Source organism: Pholcus phalangioides, unplaced genomic scaffold (assembly GCF_987345545.1).
Source record: "Pholcus phalangioides strain wild (caught in Gottingen) unplaced genomic scaffold, Ppha-v1.0 ptg000001l_1, whole genome shotgun sequence".
NCBI lineage: Eukaryota > Metazoa > Arthropoda > Arachnida > Araneae > Pholcidae > Pholcus > Pholcus phalangioides.
In genome coordinates, this window is record NW_028301594.1 from 16810474 (window position 1) to 16827702 (window position 17229).

Genomic DNA, 17229 nt, shown 5'->3' on the forward strand with positions numbered 1-17229 from the left:
TAGTGACGGACTCGCGATGCGAGGATCCGGGTTCGAACCCCACAGTGGTGGTCGGCTGAAGTTGGTTTTCTGTGGTTCCCAACTTCAAGGCGCAAATGCGAGCCGATCTCCCCGTTAAAAAGTCTCGCCACAGAGAGCAACAGTCCTACAACGATAAATCATTCAATCATAACACTTCACTCATAGTTAGAAAAACTGGTGGCAGATGGCAGCACTACACATAACAAGCATTACAGAGAAACAAAAAACTTCACGTCAGGTTTCACTACACGTACACGCACATTCCCGCATGTACAGATTCGTTGGGGGGTGGGCGGGGTGCATGTGTGGTGTAGCAGTAGTAGGTAGGGCCTCCAAAAAATGGCTCGGGGATACATGATGCTCTTAACTCAGCCACCTCGTTGGGCAATTTGCCTGTTGTGGCGTTGTATTTGTATTTGAAAATCAAAAAAAAAAAAAAAAAATTGGGCCATTCTTTCCGTGGAAAGGGAAAATATTTGGCTCCTTCTAGAAAATTTGGTTGGCGCCTTATTTATTTTTCGATTTGTCAAGCCTGGTATTGCTGAAAGAACTGAAGGAGGGAAAAAATAGATATTTTTCGGGGCCTCTGTCGGATTTAATGGTGCTCGGGGAGTTCCCCGAAACTTGCTTCTTGGAGCGATTCTAGCTTCTATGGCAGTATTATTGATACAGTTCCTTTTGTATTATTATTATACAAAAAAAAAAGATATTCATCCGTGATCGCAAGTATTAATTACTGTAATTACTCTGTGATAAATGTTAGTACATGTTCTTTGTTAGCAGGTTTACGCTTAGCTGTGTACATATATTTATGTCTGTGTATATGTGTATATATATATATAGTATATGAAGATATAATAAATTTATACTCATGTTCAGAGTTAGAGTTTTGATTCCCGAATCGAAATTCTGCAGAGTCGGCCTAGATCAGGGGGTTCTTAACCTATGGATGACAGGTGCTTCAGAGATGGATCGTTGTCCAAATCCAAACATTCCAAATCCACTAACAACCAGGGACGCCGAACCATGGGTCCCGTCTCAAACTTGATTCGCAGGGGCTACCGAGAAGGGTCGTACGAATCCTCTTACAGCCAGAGATTCTTGGGCTATGGGTCACGATCTACACTTCATTGGCAGTGGCTTCCGAAATGGGTAATAAAAATCCACTAGCAACCAGGGGCTCGTGACTTATGGATCACGACCCAAACTCGTTTCGCAAGGGCTTCAGAGATGGGCCATAAAATATCACTTACCGTCCTGTCATAAATTCACTTATTGGTTATAATATTTCTATTAAGTTTATTCACTTATAAGTTCACTTATTTCACTTATCACTGGTTTCAAAATTATTCAGGAAAACAAAGTCCCACGAGTCGCAAAACTAATCTTGTTGCTGATTTTGGGTCGCGGCTGAAAAACAAGAAACCCTGGCCTAGATCTCACCATGGGGGGAAAAAAAATCAGAATTTTTATAAGAAATAATTTCGGATTTAATTAATAATTGTAGAATATTCTACAATTACCGCAAGAAATAACTTAAGAATCAATGAAAAAAATATCGTCTGAGGCTTTCACCACCGGCGTTAAAAAAATGCCTTAGACCAGTGTTTCTCACCTTTTCTGAATCTAAAGACCAGTAAAATGTCTGAAACAATTCGACGGACTACAAACTCACAGCATGATGGCGTCCCGTATTTTACGGGACTGTCAGAATATCCCGATTTTTTTGGCTGTTCCGACTATATATTTTATACACTTGTCCCGTTTTTTTAACTAATTATTTAAATTTTTAATGTTTATTAAACTCGTGAATGATAACTTTTTATATCATAAATCATATTATGATAGTTATAAGGCTACATTTAAATTAAAAGCGATTTCCAGTAGTCCTTCATTTCCTAAGCATTTTAGCAATTATTGTTGATTTATGGCACCGTTCTTTCTGACAATTGACGATGTCCTGTATTATTATGCCATACTTAAGATCCTAGCTTTTCGTATTTTATTTAATGAAATATGATCCAAGTCATGAACATTTTTTTTTCAAGAAATACATCCGAGGCCGGATCTTGAATTCTGCTAACTAAGCTGCCATAGAAGGCATCAACTTAAAGGGGCCGACTTTTTAGGGTACCAACTGAAGGGGAGGGGTGATTTTTTATCACCAAAATATAATTTGCTTAAACTTGAAAAATACCCAGTACCGGCAATGAATACAGCTTTGTTTGCTGCGATTTGCAGCAGCCCTTTATTTCAGCAAATTTGGCAATATTTAGCAAATTGTCGTAAATTTCATTTTTAGGCTGCAATTAGTGATATCTCGCATTTTAATCGAGGAGATATTGTGACGCCAAGTATGAAGCTGTAATTTTTATTTAAACCCAGAAGGATATTACCAATATCAATTACACCAAATCGAACAATTTTACAATTGATTTGAAAGTAAATTATCAAGTCTGCCTGCTAAACACCTCTGGTCCACGGACCATAAGTTGAGAAACACTCGTGACCTTAGACAGTAGCCACCCGGAAATCGCTTGCAACTCAATGAAAAAATAGTTCCGAAATTAGATACAGAAATTATTTCAACTATTGCTGAAAAATCACAAATGAACCACCACCGCGAATTGCTTCACGAGTGCATGGCCCCACATCCTGGAGCAGGGCCTCTAGGCTGTAGAGCCAGACTGGACCCAAGCTGTGTCCCGTGGGGATAAAAGCACATTATCTCAAGGGGTTGGGCCATGCTGGAGAGAACTGAATGCGCCGGACCAGAAGGCTCGATTGACGAGCCTCCTGGCCGGGCGCCTCCAGACTTTTCACAAGCCCCTCTGCAGTGAATTTATAGCGCAAAAAATGATGAATCGTCTCGGGCCCCAGGACTGAAGCCTCATCAGCCCCAACCTTGTGGTGAGCCATGCTAAAGTGAAATCTGCGAAATAAAAATTCAATATGACAAATATGCGAGATGAATGAATATTATTTGTAAAGATGAGTTGAGATAATTTTAATCCTTGATTTCAATAAATAGAAATTTAAGACTTTGCTTCATTTAAAGTAGATACGTATGAAAAACGGGACATTTTGAAAAAAAGTGGGGGGGGAAATGATCAAAAACTTTTTTTATAGAATATAAGAGCAAGTTCGAAAAATATGGGACGTATGGACATACGACCATGAGAAGCTTAAATTACTAGTGAGACCATACGTCCCGTATTCCACTCCCGGTTTTTTTCCCCTATCCCGATTTTTTTGAAAGATATCCCGATTTTCCAACGAGGACTTTTATCCTTTGAATCAACAATTAAAATTATCCTCCACACTCAGAAATTGCATTGCGATAACTACTAATAATAATTCATTTCGCATATTTATCACGGTTTTTTAACTCGATGCAATTTAAAGTGGCATTTCGTTGCCCGCTATTGGCGACTTTTATGTGATTTCTGCACAAGTTTGCTTTGCTTTGGCAATAATTAGGCTGACCATATTTCCTCGAGAGAAATACGGGACATTGGGATTCCAAATACGGGAAAATACAGGACATCCCCAATTATTGCCAAAACCGAATAAAGTCGCCAAATATTGTTGAAATAATGAAGAAATCACAATGCGGGAAATGCAGCATTACTGCTAATTGCAGTGGATTAAAATGAATTCCACGAAAAAAAAATTTCACTAAGACAAATGTGGGAGATTCATATACTCATTTATAGTTGCAGTTATATAATTTATAAGTTGAAAATAATTTCAATCTTTGACTTCAATAAAGAATAAAAATTCAAGTATGCTTCGTGCAAAATACGGGGAAAACCGGGGCACTTTTTCTAAAAAGTCGGGACAGCCAAAAAAAAAAAACACCCCCAGAAAATACGGGACGTATGGTCACCTTAGCAATAATTAACATTAATCTATATATTTTGGGAGAAAATATGGTCAGCATATAAATAACGGATTGTGCGATTGGTGCTGTCATCTGTTGACAAAATGTTAAAACTTTATCGAGATATATCACCTATCGATGTTGTAGTTTCTAGATGTGGTCAATAGATGGCAGAATAAATAAATTTAAGCGCCAATTTCAAACATTCATGCGTTTGAAACAGCGTTCGCCGATGTACGCCTATAACTATATGAGGAATTTAAAAATTCGAGGTACATCGCAATGATCAGATGAAATGTCATAAAATGTTTCTTTTTCTTATACATGTTTCATGTTTTAATGCAACGGATAATGATTTATTAATACAATTATTTTATATGCTGTGAATAAAAGCAATGGACTGTGCAATGTTTTCTTTAGTTTCTTTTGATTTTATATAAGATTTTTTGAGAAGCATTTTTATTGGAATAAATAGTGGAGTACATAATCACTTAGAAATTCGTTACTTTTAGGTGATTTTTCACAATTAGAATATGAATTGGATTTAAATATAAAAATGTAATGGAGAAAATAAGAAAAAGTGAATTTAACTTTCAAATTATTAATATACTATCGTAATAAAAATTTTGAACATTTTAAATTTTTTCTCTGCGTGCATTATATGCAAAAAAAATTAAGTTTTAAATTTTACACTGAGAAAAAAAATCCATTTTTGAATGAAACTAATTCCTAAAATTGAAGAATTGTCAATTTATTTTATCAGGAATTTTTTTTTAAAGTTTTTTTTGCTGAAATCACCAGCAAAACAGTCGGACAGAAAGAAGCTATCACCCAGATCTGACGACCCTTGATGATGTCAATAAGCAGTAGGGAGGCCTTATAGCTATAGATGGCGGTGGGTTAATGCATTGAATTGAATAATCGCCAAAAAATGCCAACTTGTACAAAAATCAAAGAAAAGGAAAATGAAGCGCCACTTCTAATAGCAGTGATTTAAAGAAAGCATGACAAATACGTGAAATAAATATTTTTATTCGTAGTTGGAATTATTGCGATGTAATTTCTGAGTTGGGAAGATAATTTTAATGAGTCATAATATTAATTAAATAATCAAGTTTGCTATGAAATTTTGACAGGTGCTATTTATCAGCGGTAAAATAACCTTAATAAAACTCGCAAACTATAGCCATCATTAACTTTTGCATTGTTTTTGATTGTAATAACAGAAAGCCTAGTTTTGCGAGTTTTACTAACAATGTTTTAACACGCACAAATAACTTAAAATTTCGAGGCAAACTTGATATTTAACTAATACGGGGCGATTATAAAAAAACTATCCCGACATAGGGGCCCCTAACTATCATACCATTCACAGAAACTGATGAAATTTTGGCATAAGGTATTTTGAGGTATGCGCTCAAGAATGATATGGAAAACAACAGTGTCACTCTAACAGTTACGGTTACAGTGAGAAAATTTCGAAAATATCAAATGGCAACACCAAGTTTTTTGTATTGGAATGCGATCTCCATACTGAAAAACACTAAACAGCGTTGAAATGGCACCTGTAGCACGAAAATCCCCGGAGCTAGGCAAGGAAAAAGTAAAAAGGACTTTGCAGTGCACCAGAGCATTAATGTTCGTTTCATTCGTCACACCGTTTCTTCGGCTGAGATCCCAGCTTGATTAGTCCTCCACAAGGTCATGTGGAAAATTTGTGAAACACAATAAAATGCTTTATTTTATGCTGCTTCTCTGTCCTTATTGGTTGTCCTCACTTTTAGCCTATCTACCGCCGGTGATTTTCATGCTACAGTTTCCATTCGAACGCTATTTAGGGTTTTTCACAATGGAGATCACATTCCAATACAAAAAACTTGGTGTTGCCATTTGATATTTTCGAAATTTTCTCACTGTAACCGTAACTGTTAGAGTGACACTGTTGTTTTCCATATCATTCTTGAGCGCATACATCAAAATACCTTATGCCAAAATTTCATTCAGTTTCTGTGAATGGTATGATAGTTAGGGGCCCATATGTCGGGATAGTTTTTTTATAATCACCCTGTATATTATTGCGTATAAAATATTAACTCTAATATCATATCATATATTGCTTTTTTTTATATGGCACGTTAATCAAAATGATTACTAATTTCAACCGAAGAATTTTAAGTTTTATTTGATAGGTGTCATAAGTGATTCTAGTTCATTGATGACTTTCTCACATGACTTCTCCTTGTAAAATACAAGGTGATTCTAAATTCATGGGACAAAGTTTAAGAGGTAAGACACCTAGACAAGCATTTTTGATCATAGAATGTGCTGTTGAATCGCAATAGCAAAGGCGGTAGAGGGTGTTTTTGGAGAACGAGTTGCTGCGATATGTGATATCATTCATTCGAGGGTAGCACATTTGGGTTGGGTTAGAGTTTGTTTTTTGTACGAGCAAGGAGACCAAGATTATGCTGCGCCAAACAATGATTAAGCTGTATAATGGACTTGTGGTAGAATTAGCATTACCAGGTTGCACCCTGGTCACGAACATTGGCATATGCAAGATCGACTTTTAGAGAAGGAAGCACATTGGATTCGGGGGAGCTCAAGGAATCTCTCCCAGAGAAAATTTGAGCTACTAACCTTCAAAAAGCATTTTAAATAACAGATATTGATAAAGGTAACACGGTACAAAGGTATTTTTTTCGATATTTTAATTTTTTACTGAAATGTTTGGAAATATTTTTAGTTTTTGATTGTCTTCGGGAGGGCAACTGCTTCCCATGTTCTCTCTCCTCTCGTTCCAAACATACGAACTCGGGGCAGGGCCAGTTTTAAGAGCACCATGGGCCCCCAGCCAAGTGATTTTTCTGAGGCCCTACCTAGCAAATCCTTTTCATTTTTCTGAGGCCTCCGGGCCGTGCCCAGATGGACCCATGCGTTAAGATGGAACTGACTCAGGGCTGTTACTTCGCTAGAGTATTTTGCTGCAACGTAGCGAAAAAAGAGAGGAAAAACCTATCTTTTTGTTACGCAACCTAACAAAATGTAAGCAACATAACACGAAGAATCACAATTTTAAAAACTAAGGAATGGGGAGAACGTTTCTTGGATTTTCAATAAATGTGTTATGTCTTTGGATTCAGAATAAATATATTGATTTATCAATTTGCATGTTTTCCCCTAAAACTGTGCAAAAACACATTTGCGTGTGTGTGTGTGATACTTGATTAAAACTTTTCTTCAAATTATTTTTAGTAAATTTTACGTAGAATTTTAATGTGTTATATGATATATATATGTGCTAAATAGCTCAACTAATTCTTCAAAAGACATACATTTTTCCAAAACCCATAGGGAAAAATTTAAACAAATGCGCCCACCCTTCCAAATGATTTGATATACATTTACTCCATCAGAACGTTTTCATTTAGGAAATTCTGTCGTGACATCTTAAATCATCAACGTTACATACGGCCCCGGCTCAAGGGGGATCGTGACCAACACTTTGGGAACCACTGAATCAAGGTAATAGAGGTGAAGAAAAAAACTCTTTTCAGACAGTCGTATCTTAAGGGCGGCAGAATTTCTAGGACCAGCCCTGATCGCAGCACATCAGTTCCAGATAGCTAATTAGATGAAAGATTAGGCAATGTGATAAATGGTGAGCACACCGTATATACATTCTTTAAAATGTTCAATGTAAGCCCTCAAATTTTGGTTTTGAACCACCCATGGGAAATTAAATTCCTATACACACATACACTAACATTGAAAAAATATAGCATACACGCAGCTATAAATTGAATATCAAACTAGAACACAGTAAGGAAGAAAACTCCAAACTGATACAACAGTGTTTTTATTTGGAGTGTAATTTGTAAAGTTATATATATATATTCTTTTCGAAATACTTTTAAAAATAAAAGGCTAGTACGTTTTTCTTTCAGTAAAAACATTTCTAACACTATCTTTTGTGTGTAAAAAACTTAGTTTTGTTTTTCAATTTTTTTCTTTCGCAAATACAATCGACATGATTTTGATACGTATATGTATATATATATAGTGTGAGTATACAAGACTAACAAATATAATTATGGTAGTAATTATGCACATAACACGCACGTAAAATGAGTAAAGAGAAGACAGGGTGCAAATAAACGTCATACCTCATATTCTCCAATACATTTGGCACAATATTTTTTTCTGGACCAATTAACAAGCAATCATCAAAACCATCTCATTTTCTGTGTTGTAAGTCATATGTATTACGTAAAAGAAAATAAGTTAATTAAGTAAATGTATTGTTCTTGTTGAAAAGAAAACAAAAATAATGTTAAAACATTAATGTATATTTTTTATTCCTTTATAATTTCAAATGTCAACTTAGCAATGGTTTATCGAGTCTGAGGATTTTTTTTAGGAGTATGGATCTCAAGACATTAAAGGAAAAATTCCAAATTCGCATGATAGTCCTGATACCGGATTTCTCTAAAAGGCCTATACAAGCCTATCTCTGGTCATAGATATATATATCTCAATTCTAATTATTAAATATATATATATTTAGAAATTTCAAATTTAAATGTTGCTTTGTGTATGAATCACATGGTCAAGGCCTTGACTAAACAGGATCTGTCATTAAACACACCCTTTGATTTGAACATTCATTTAACATTACTGGGAGAAGCAGCACCGAAATTACTTGCCCCAGCTGAAGAAGTATCTAGTTGCGGCCCTGCAACATGGTCGATTTTAGATAGTCCAATGAACTAGCTGCATTTGATCATTCAGTATTGGATTTCAAAAATATTCAACATGCATCTGTAGCATCAATTTCACTTTTAAATTATTTCCATGTCAAACATCCTAAAAATTAATACATTAAATATTTTTTGGGTCTAAACAGAATTTTTCATTAGAAGAAAATTTTATTTTTATACAATCAGAAATGTATGAATCAAATGAATGTTTGATATGCACATTCCATTCAAAATACACAAATGATTGAATATTGCCGGTCTGAAATAATATTTTTCCACAGAAGATGCTTCTTTGTCTGCGCCAAATTAAAAAATATGTATATGTGTATTTAAAACAAAAAATTCACACATTCATGCAATAATAGTCTGGATTTCACCTTAAATGTATAAAAGAGCACGTAGTGGGAGAGGGGGTGTGAGAAATGACACTACTCATTAAGAACAGCATGAAATCAAGTGGTGATCCTCACTATAAAGTACTTATGTTTGTTTCTAAACAAGACGATCGGGTAAAAACCAAGCTTCATTCAGCTCTTCTTTTGATGCATTAACAAGACTCTGATCATTCTTCCCTTTGTTCAGATTTGACTCGAACGTATCAATCAAGCATACATCTTAAAATACTGTGTCTGTTGATTGTAATCGATGAGCTCATGCCTTTCCTTTCAAGAAACTTCTTGCCTCTCCGCAACTTTGTTTTGCTTAACAATTTTCGTCACCTTTGCTTTCTACATTCACAAGGATGAAGAAAAAATTTACCACACATTTTGAAAGAAGAACGTTTAATACATGGCTAAATTATTCAAATTATAAGCACCACAAACACAATGAATTAGTTTCGTTACAAACAAAACTACCAAAATAAGCTTAACAGTTTTGACTACTCCTCCAATTCATGACCAAAAATTACACAATTTTTGTATACATGATAACTGGTTGCTTAAATAACATAATGGAGAAGTTTAAAAAAATTGGATTTAATTTAGCATGTTTTTCTTTGTAATTAATGTAAATTTCAAATTAATTAATTTTTTGATCACTATAAATTAACTTCATTTGGTTAAAATAATTGGTAATTATGATTTCGGGAAACCACATTTTTCACGTGGCACAAGAAATTTAAGTAAAAACTTTTTTAAAAAGCTTTTTGAAGAAAACTTTATAATATGAATAAAATTTCATGAGCGAATGATGAAAATTTCAAAAGATGGCATTATTAAGATTTCAGAGACGAGAAAGGTAAGGGAACACAATGGATCATGTAATGGATTATGTAAAGTTTTGAAATTTTTACACCCCTGGATAATTGAGGCTGAAAACCTGACCTTTAGAGAACTTTACAATAGACTTGAAATGCACTATAGCCAGTACTTGAAAAAATTTCAGAATGCAAACGATTAATATATAAATAACAAAATTATAATAATCCTTACCAATCCAGATGATCTCCGTTTTGACTTGACAAACCCAGACTGTTTTTCAGTCTGAATCTCATTTATATGCTTCTTAGTTTTCTCCAACCTAGTTTGAAATAAATCATTGCAAAATAAAGTATGCCAAACATTGAAATTTGAAGATAAAGTTCAAAAATTTGTTTTTGCTGTATCACAGAAATTGCATTAAAAAAATGAAATTAAGGGAGATTACACAGACATTGATTCAAAATCAAAAGTATTTGTTCAAGGTTAATTATGTGATCTTACTTTAACTTTTTCTGCTGCTCTTTCTTCCAAATATCCTTGAAGTCAAGACAGAATGATGTCCACAGACCGAAAAACTCTTTTGGCCATTCACTTTCTTTTTGTGATTTCGGCTGGAACTTGAAAAAGTTTTTGGTCTTTTTAAATCTGGAAGAATTGGGGAAAAACATTCAGAGGGCTAAAACAAATTGCTGCATTTTAATACTGGAACATTTACTTTTGAATTGAAACTTATTGAATCAAAATATTATTCAAATCATCTAAGTTGAGTTTTTACATCGTGCACTTCTTTCTTTCTTTCAAACCGAGCACAACTCAGGTCTATCACCATCTATAGGGGATTTACTAGCTAGTGAATTGTGCCGGAAGTGTAACTGTGTGCGTACCTAACAGTCTGAATGCGTATGTAGTGTTGTGTTTGATTTTTCAGTGCCGCCATCTATATTTCAGAAGTGAAGTGAATGTGTTATGATTGAATTACATTTGTGCTGTTTGTAGGTCTGTTGCTCTCTATGGCGAGACTTTTTAAAGGGGAGATCAGCTCGCATTCGCGCCTTGAAGTTGGGAACCCCAGAAAACCAACTTCAGCCGACCACCAACTGTGGTGACGGTGGGGTTTGAACCTGGGACCTCACGACACAAGGCCGTTACTTTGACCACTGGACCACCACAGCGGCTGGGGTTATCGTTATAGTGCACTTACAAAGATCAACAATCTGACCTTCGATGAGATATGATTTTATAACAGGGGTGGCCCTCAGAGCTTTTTTATGTGGCCCACTGACCACTTTGGGGAAATAGCTACTTTACATGGAAAAACCATTAAATTAAAGGGAAAAAAATTGGAGAATTGAAAGAAAAGAAAATGGGCCACTAAAATCTTTCCTGTATTTAGCACTGTGATATACTTTCCAAATTAAATGGTAATGTTTTTAATTTGATTCATTTAAAAGGTCTGTCATACGAATTTGGGGAACCTATAGCGAAAATAGAGACATAGTTTTTGAGGCCTAATGATTTCAATGAACTTTTTGAGCCTATGATTTCATATACAGTATTTCAAGAGGCAAAATCCAGTATCCAAAAGACACACATAATTACAGAAATGCTAAAAAACACCTTAATAAAAGAAATAATTTCAGAATTATTGAAAAAATATTCATAATTTATGATAATCCATAATATTAATGACAAATAGAAAATTACTGAAAGAGAAATAATGGCAGAACTACTGATCAAAATAATTTTAGAGTTATCTAGAACAATTTAAAAATGGTTAAAAGTAATAATTCATGAAAAAAGTTATGAATTTGTGGAAGAAATACTAGTTTTGCAATTAATGAAAATTTAGGATAAATAAAATAATTTCAGAATTAATAAAAGAAATAATTAATATAAAAAAAATCAAAATCTGTGAAAGAAATTATTTCGAAATAAAAATGCAAATTTAATCAAAGGAATAATTTAACAGCAAATAAAAGTGATCAATAATTTGGGGTGTCCTGTTTAATAACAGACAGAATACCATGGTATATCTTGGTGGCTCACATACTTCATAGAAAGTTTTAATTTGGCCTCACACTGTCTCAATGGTTGAAAATCTGTTTTATACGGTAACATGCAAGTACCTTCATTTAACAAGGAAGAGGGGCTATAGCAAGGGCTTAAGATATGGATGTGGTAATCCCACTCTTCACTTCATTGTGAGCACGTAGCTATAGCATTTTTTAAATTTTCATTCACCCAAAAAACAATATGTAATATGTGAGAGCTTTTATATGTAATGATTTAAGTTTCAATTTCGATAGCATTTGCAAACTGATAAAATATTGTTTTTATATTAAAAATATAACTATGTGAAAAAATAAACATAAAAATTAATTATATGAGAATTAGCTATATTTGTTTCAAATTGTGGCATTAAATTAAAGGCAATCAAGTGTGAAAGTCACAATTCCGATGCATTTTTCCATTCCATTTTTAACTGACCATTTTCAACATGAGTACAGCATAAAACTTAGAAAATATATCCTTACTTTTTCTTGCAATTTTTCAGGTTTTCTGTCTGGTGACGGTGCTCTTTTAATGCTGCAGCAAAATGTATGGAAAATGCAAAGTTGAAAATAGTTATAACCATAATCAAATATTAAAGCATGAACATTCTACTGCTATGAAAAATGTTTTAGATCAGGGAAAAATACTAAAACACAGTGGATCAATAATTTGGCACATTCTATTTTGATATCAGAACTGATTTTGAATAAAAAATTTTGTGATTCAAAACACGAGTTAAACTTTTTTACACTTCCAGAAATCAACAGACTGGCCTTCAATGTTATTTGATTACATGTGCTAACATGCATTTTCATATATCATTACTACAGTTGATACTCACTATAACGACCCCTATCGTTCTACACAAAATAGATATTAGATTGGGAAGTAGTTTTATTGACAGGAAAACACACAGAAGAGTCGTTATGTAAAAACATTTAAGACTTATCCTACCATTCATTGGTAAAGAGTCATTCAAGACAAAACAAAACAGACTGAATTTGTTTTCGACTAAAGTTAAAAGATAGAAGGTATAAGAAGGGAGTTTTAAAAGTAAGAGCTAATTGTAATAAAAAAAGGAAATGAGAGAAACAAAAATGCATTATTGTCTCCTAGCACATACATACCCACACTATTTTTTTTATGCAATCATTATTTTTTTCCCATATCGTCACCTTATAATAAAAACCTTGAACATAAATTTTTTTTAATGACTTTTTGACAGTTTTAGATTGAGAACATCATATCTTACCTATTACAGCTATTGAGAAAAAAAATCTGCAATGACCTGCTCTCTATAGAGCAAAAAATTAACCCCTTTTGTGTGACTTTTGTGTGTGTCCATCCTTTTTTTCAAATATTTTATGTACAAGGTTTCATTATAGGATGACAATACTTTTTTTTGTACCAAAATAAAACAATTTTTTTAACCTTTCTCATAAAATTTCCAGCAAGTTCAGCAGTTGATCTTAGATTGCATTCCAAAAGTTCAAAGCAAAATGCAATAGACTCGTGATTCAAGGATTGTCCCAGGCTAAATACAGTTCATCAAAAGCAACTAATATGAAGTCTTTTGCCCTAAAACAAGGTTTTTATGATCTACTTTGACATTAATTTGCTTGAAATCTGATTATTGAGCTGACTTTAGAAATAAATATTCCTGCCATTTATGCACTCATCAATGAGTGCCCAAAGAGTCACGCCCAAGAGTAAAAAATTGTGTACTGTTAAAAATATCGGGTTTATATGCCCAAAGAATCAGTTGAAGTTACTGTTTATGCTTGACTCAATTTCATTTCCCAATGATTTTTTATAGCCAAACGCTCTCACTTTGACATCTTTCTTAGGGGTATTGAGAAACCACAGTACTAACAGGAGGTATTTTGCAGTACAACTTCGAGGCACAAATGCACAAGCTGGTCTTCCATTTGAAAAAAAAATCCTTCTGCAGAGAGCAGGCAGACCTTCAACACAATATTTATATAACAAGAAAAAAAAAAATCAAGCGTTTATCACTTTACTTCAAAGTAGGGAAGATAATGGCAGCACCAGCAAGTAAACAAAACAAGCATAACTCTGAAAACATAAATAAGTTAGAGCCACGCATATACATGCACACTCACACAACATGTTCTGGCATGTACCGATTTGTTAGAAATTCCACACAGAAATGTGTATAAGGTGCATGCATTAAGTAGTAGTACATAAACTATTAACAGAAGAAATTTGAGTCATGACATGTAAAATAAAAAGGCCAAGACAATCAAGACAGATTATAGGAAAGGATATCATCTTTCCTCTACTGTCACCATCTGAGGAGTATTTTCTGAAGTTTAAGAGAAGCTGCAACGCATAGTTGGAGATATATGGGGGAGGCACTCCCCCCAGCATCAAAGGCGGAGCCAACTGATCCAATATATATGAACTATCATCACCATGACCCTCCAGCAATCATCATTGTGCCCACTCTCAGACTTTTACCCCTATCTCTGCGTTTGCTGCAACGCCTACACTCAGTGCCATCTTAAGGCATGGGCCCACATGGGCATGGCCTGGGGGCCTCACAAAAATGGGATCTGGTTGAGATATTCGAAAATTTGCCTGGTAGGGCCTCAGAAAAATCGTTTGGCCCGGGGGCCCATGATGCTCTTAAGACGGCCCTGCCTACACTCAGCACATCATGCTACTATACGTGTGTTTAATCAGTAAGAAGAGTCCTCTTTGGTGCATAGGTAGCACACTTGCCAGTATGCAAGAGGACCCAGGTTCAATTTCCCAAGGAGAGAAATATGTTTATATTTCAGCACTAATACCCAGAAAATATCTTTCTTTGAATCAGATTAATAGATATGCATCATATTATTTTCAAGGAAAAAAATAAGTTACCTTTTGTAATGAAGGTGTCCATCATCACTTTCAAATTCTTACTATTGTCTGAAGAAGCAAGTATTTTCTCTACTTTCCTTTCACAACCTATCCAAGGAAATAAACAAAGAATAAAACAATTTCATTTTATTGAATGAAAAAACTTTGAGCACACTTCTGCTTATCAAAAAGAAAAAAAAATTCATATCATTATCTACATATTTATAGTAACGAAGACTTACTTTTAATCTGATTTTCAATTTTCTTCAAATCTTTCTCAATCTCTTCAAAATTTGTGTTCCCAGCTCGGTCTACATCACCAGGTTCAGGTAGAGGTAACAGCACAGATTCTGTTGAAACATCCTTAAAAAAAATTCACATTGAGTGTCATAATAGAGGTTATTTGAAAGGAAAAAGAAGCACAACATCAATTATTTAATAAAAAAATTTTATACAATAAAAACACAAAAATATATTGCAAAGAATTATTTCAGTAGGTCTAATACCAAATTTTATAAAGCTAATCACAACAAAAATGATCTTATTATAAAAAGTTGCGGTCATAAATTTTAAAATCTAAGCCCTCATAGATTAAAAGTTAATGCCAAATTTGTAAGCCAAATTATGATTAAATTGAACAAATGATATTAATTTACCTTCTCATGAACTGTCACATAGACATGAACAATATAGTGCAAAAGGGTCAAAGAATTGTCCTGCAACATTGGAAAAAAATTACATGTAACACAGCAAATATATGGGCATCTATTCAGTCTGCAGAGGTAAAATGAAAACAAAAAATTCTTTCTTAACCCTTTAAGCAGTTCTCAAAATTTTCATGATAAAAAACTATAAGTGCCACATTTGAAATTTCAAAATCTCTACAAATTACCACCTATATTCAAGAAAAATATTTTTTTTAAGATTGCGAGCTGATAACTGCTTCCCCCTCCCCACTCCTGGAAAGAAAATTTATACTCAGCCCATCGCTTTTATTTCCCTCACTATGAAACAATAACACCTGCCATGACTTTCTAGGGAGAGAAACACTTATTTTTTCGGGGAAAAATCTTTTTGTATTATTTGTATCTCAGCAAATATTTCTTTACTGTGCTGAAAGGGGGAAAAAACAGTCTATTTTCCTCGCTACTTCTCTTATCTCACCTTGGACAAGAGTTGACTCTGTCCACTGGCAATTGATTGATTGTGGGGGGGAGGGGGGGGGATGGAAAACATGTTTTACTGTAAAATAAAACCTTAACATGTTTTAAGAAGCCGATATTTCGGGGTATCTGAAATAAAGCAGATCATAAGACGAAATATCTTGGGATTGCCACTGAAAGGGTTAAAAACTATTATTACACTTGTATATAACTTTGTAATTGACAGGGGGAAGACAGACATTTTGCTCTTACCTTGCTCTTCACATCTCTAAGCTTTGGAAGGATTTCGAGTCCGAACCCATCTGCTTGCCCCCTATTTGAATTCCCTAAATGGAAAGACAATAAATATTGAATGGGAAGACTGCATTGGTCTTACAAACTTTGAGCACATATATCTGAACAATTTTACATGGGTAACAAAAATATGTAAATGGGTCAAATTAAGAATGATAATGTATATAATATTTGCATTATCTAGATGGAATAACAGCACATAACTTGAGCAGAACCCTTTTACGTACAGGCTTTTGGTAACAAATTTGAATGATGCAGTCAAACCTCGTTAACAAGTCATTCTTAGGAGAACAAAAATATGACTTCGTAAGTGGAGTGACTCATTAAGTGAAGTAAGCCATGGCCTCGCACTAGTTCCATCTCCCTATTGATACATGGAGACTACAGCAGGTTCTGCTTTTGAAATGCTAGGTAGATCTTTGACGTGGTAAGAGTGTATATTGCATGAAAAGTTTCTAATTTGAATGGTAATTTTCGAAAGAGTGCTTTCACAAAAGTGACCTCTTAAGTAGAGTTGGGTGACGCATTATCAAGAGTTCAGTGACATTAGAACCCTCATAGAGGAGAACTGGGATTTCCAAGAAGTGACCCAGTAAGTGGAGTGACACTTTACCCGGGTGACACACTAACGAGGTTTGACTGTATATGGTTGAAGTACCTAAGATAAAAAATCTTTAAAATTGATATTATCATTAATATATAGGATATGAAGGGTAAAAAACAGGTTTTCAATTCTTCGCCCTGCTCCCAATGACCTTTTGCCCTATCCATGCTCGATATAATGACCCCCTATGTTCCGTTGAAAATGAACGTTATATTGGGAGAGTCATTATATTGAAAGTAAAACATGTGATAGCGTTCTATGAAAACATTTGGAACTTATCCTACTGGTCGTTGTAATGGAATGGTCACTATAGCAGGCATTGACTGTATTAATACTTATTGTAATTTATTATGTTTAACAACTAGATTTATTAACACTAGGTGGG

At 34.3% G+C, this 17229-nt stretch overlaps 1 protein-coding gene across 2 annotated transcripts in view; it reads right to left on the reverse strand.

The window, feature by feature from the left end:
- Nucleotides 1-8817: 8817 nt before the first annotated feature.
- The window catches only part of LOC149089980 (uncharacterized), a 59011-nt gene continuing 50599 nt past the window's right edge, over nt 8818-17229 (reverse strand). Inside the window, exons 18-25 of one of the 2 annotated variants that reach the window (XM_089231723.1) lie at nt 16199-16272; nt 15440-15499; nt 15026-15146; nt 14805-14891; nt 12401-12452; nt 10368-10511; nt 10098-10185; nt 8818-9392 (exon numbers count right to left, since the gene is read on the reverse strand). In XM_089231723.1, coding sequence (XP_089087849.1) covers nt 9330-9392; nt 10098-10185; nt 10368-10511; nt 12401-12452; nt 14805-14891; nt 15026-15146; nt 15440-15499; nt 16199-16272 — 689 coding nt within the window. In that variant the 3' untranslated portion in view covers nt 8818-9329. The remainder of the gene's footprint in view (nt 9393-10097; nt 10186-10367; nt 10512-12400; nt 12453-14804; nt 14892-15025; nt 15147-15439; nt 15500-16198; nt 16273-17229) is intronic. The other variant, XM_089231731.1, reaches the window with a different exon arrangement.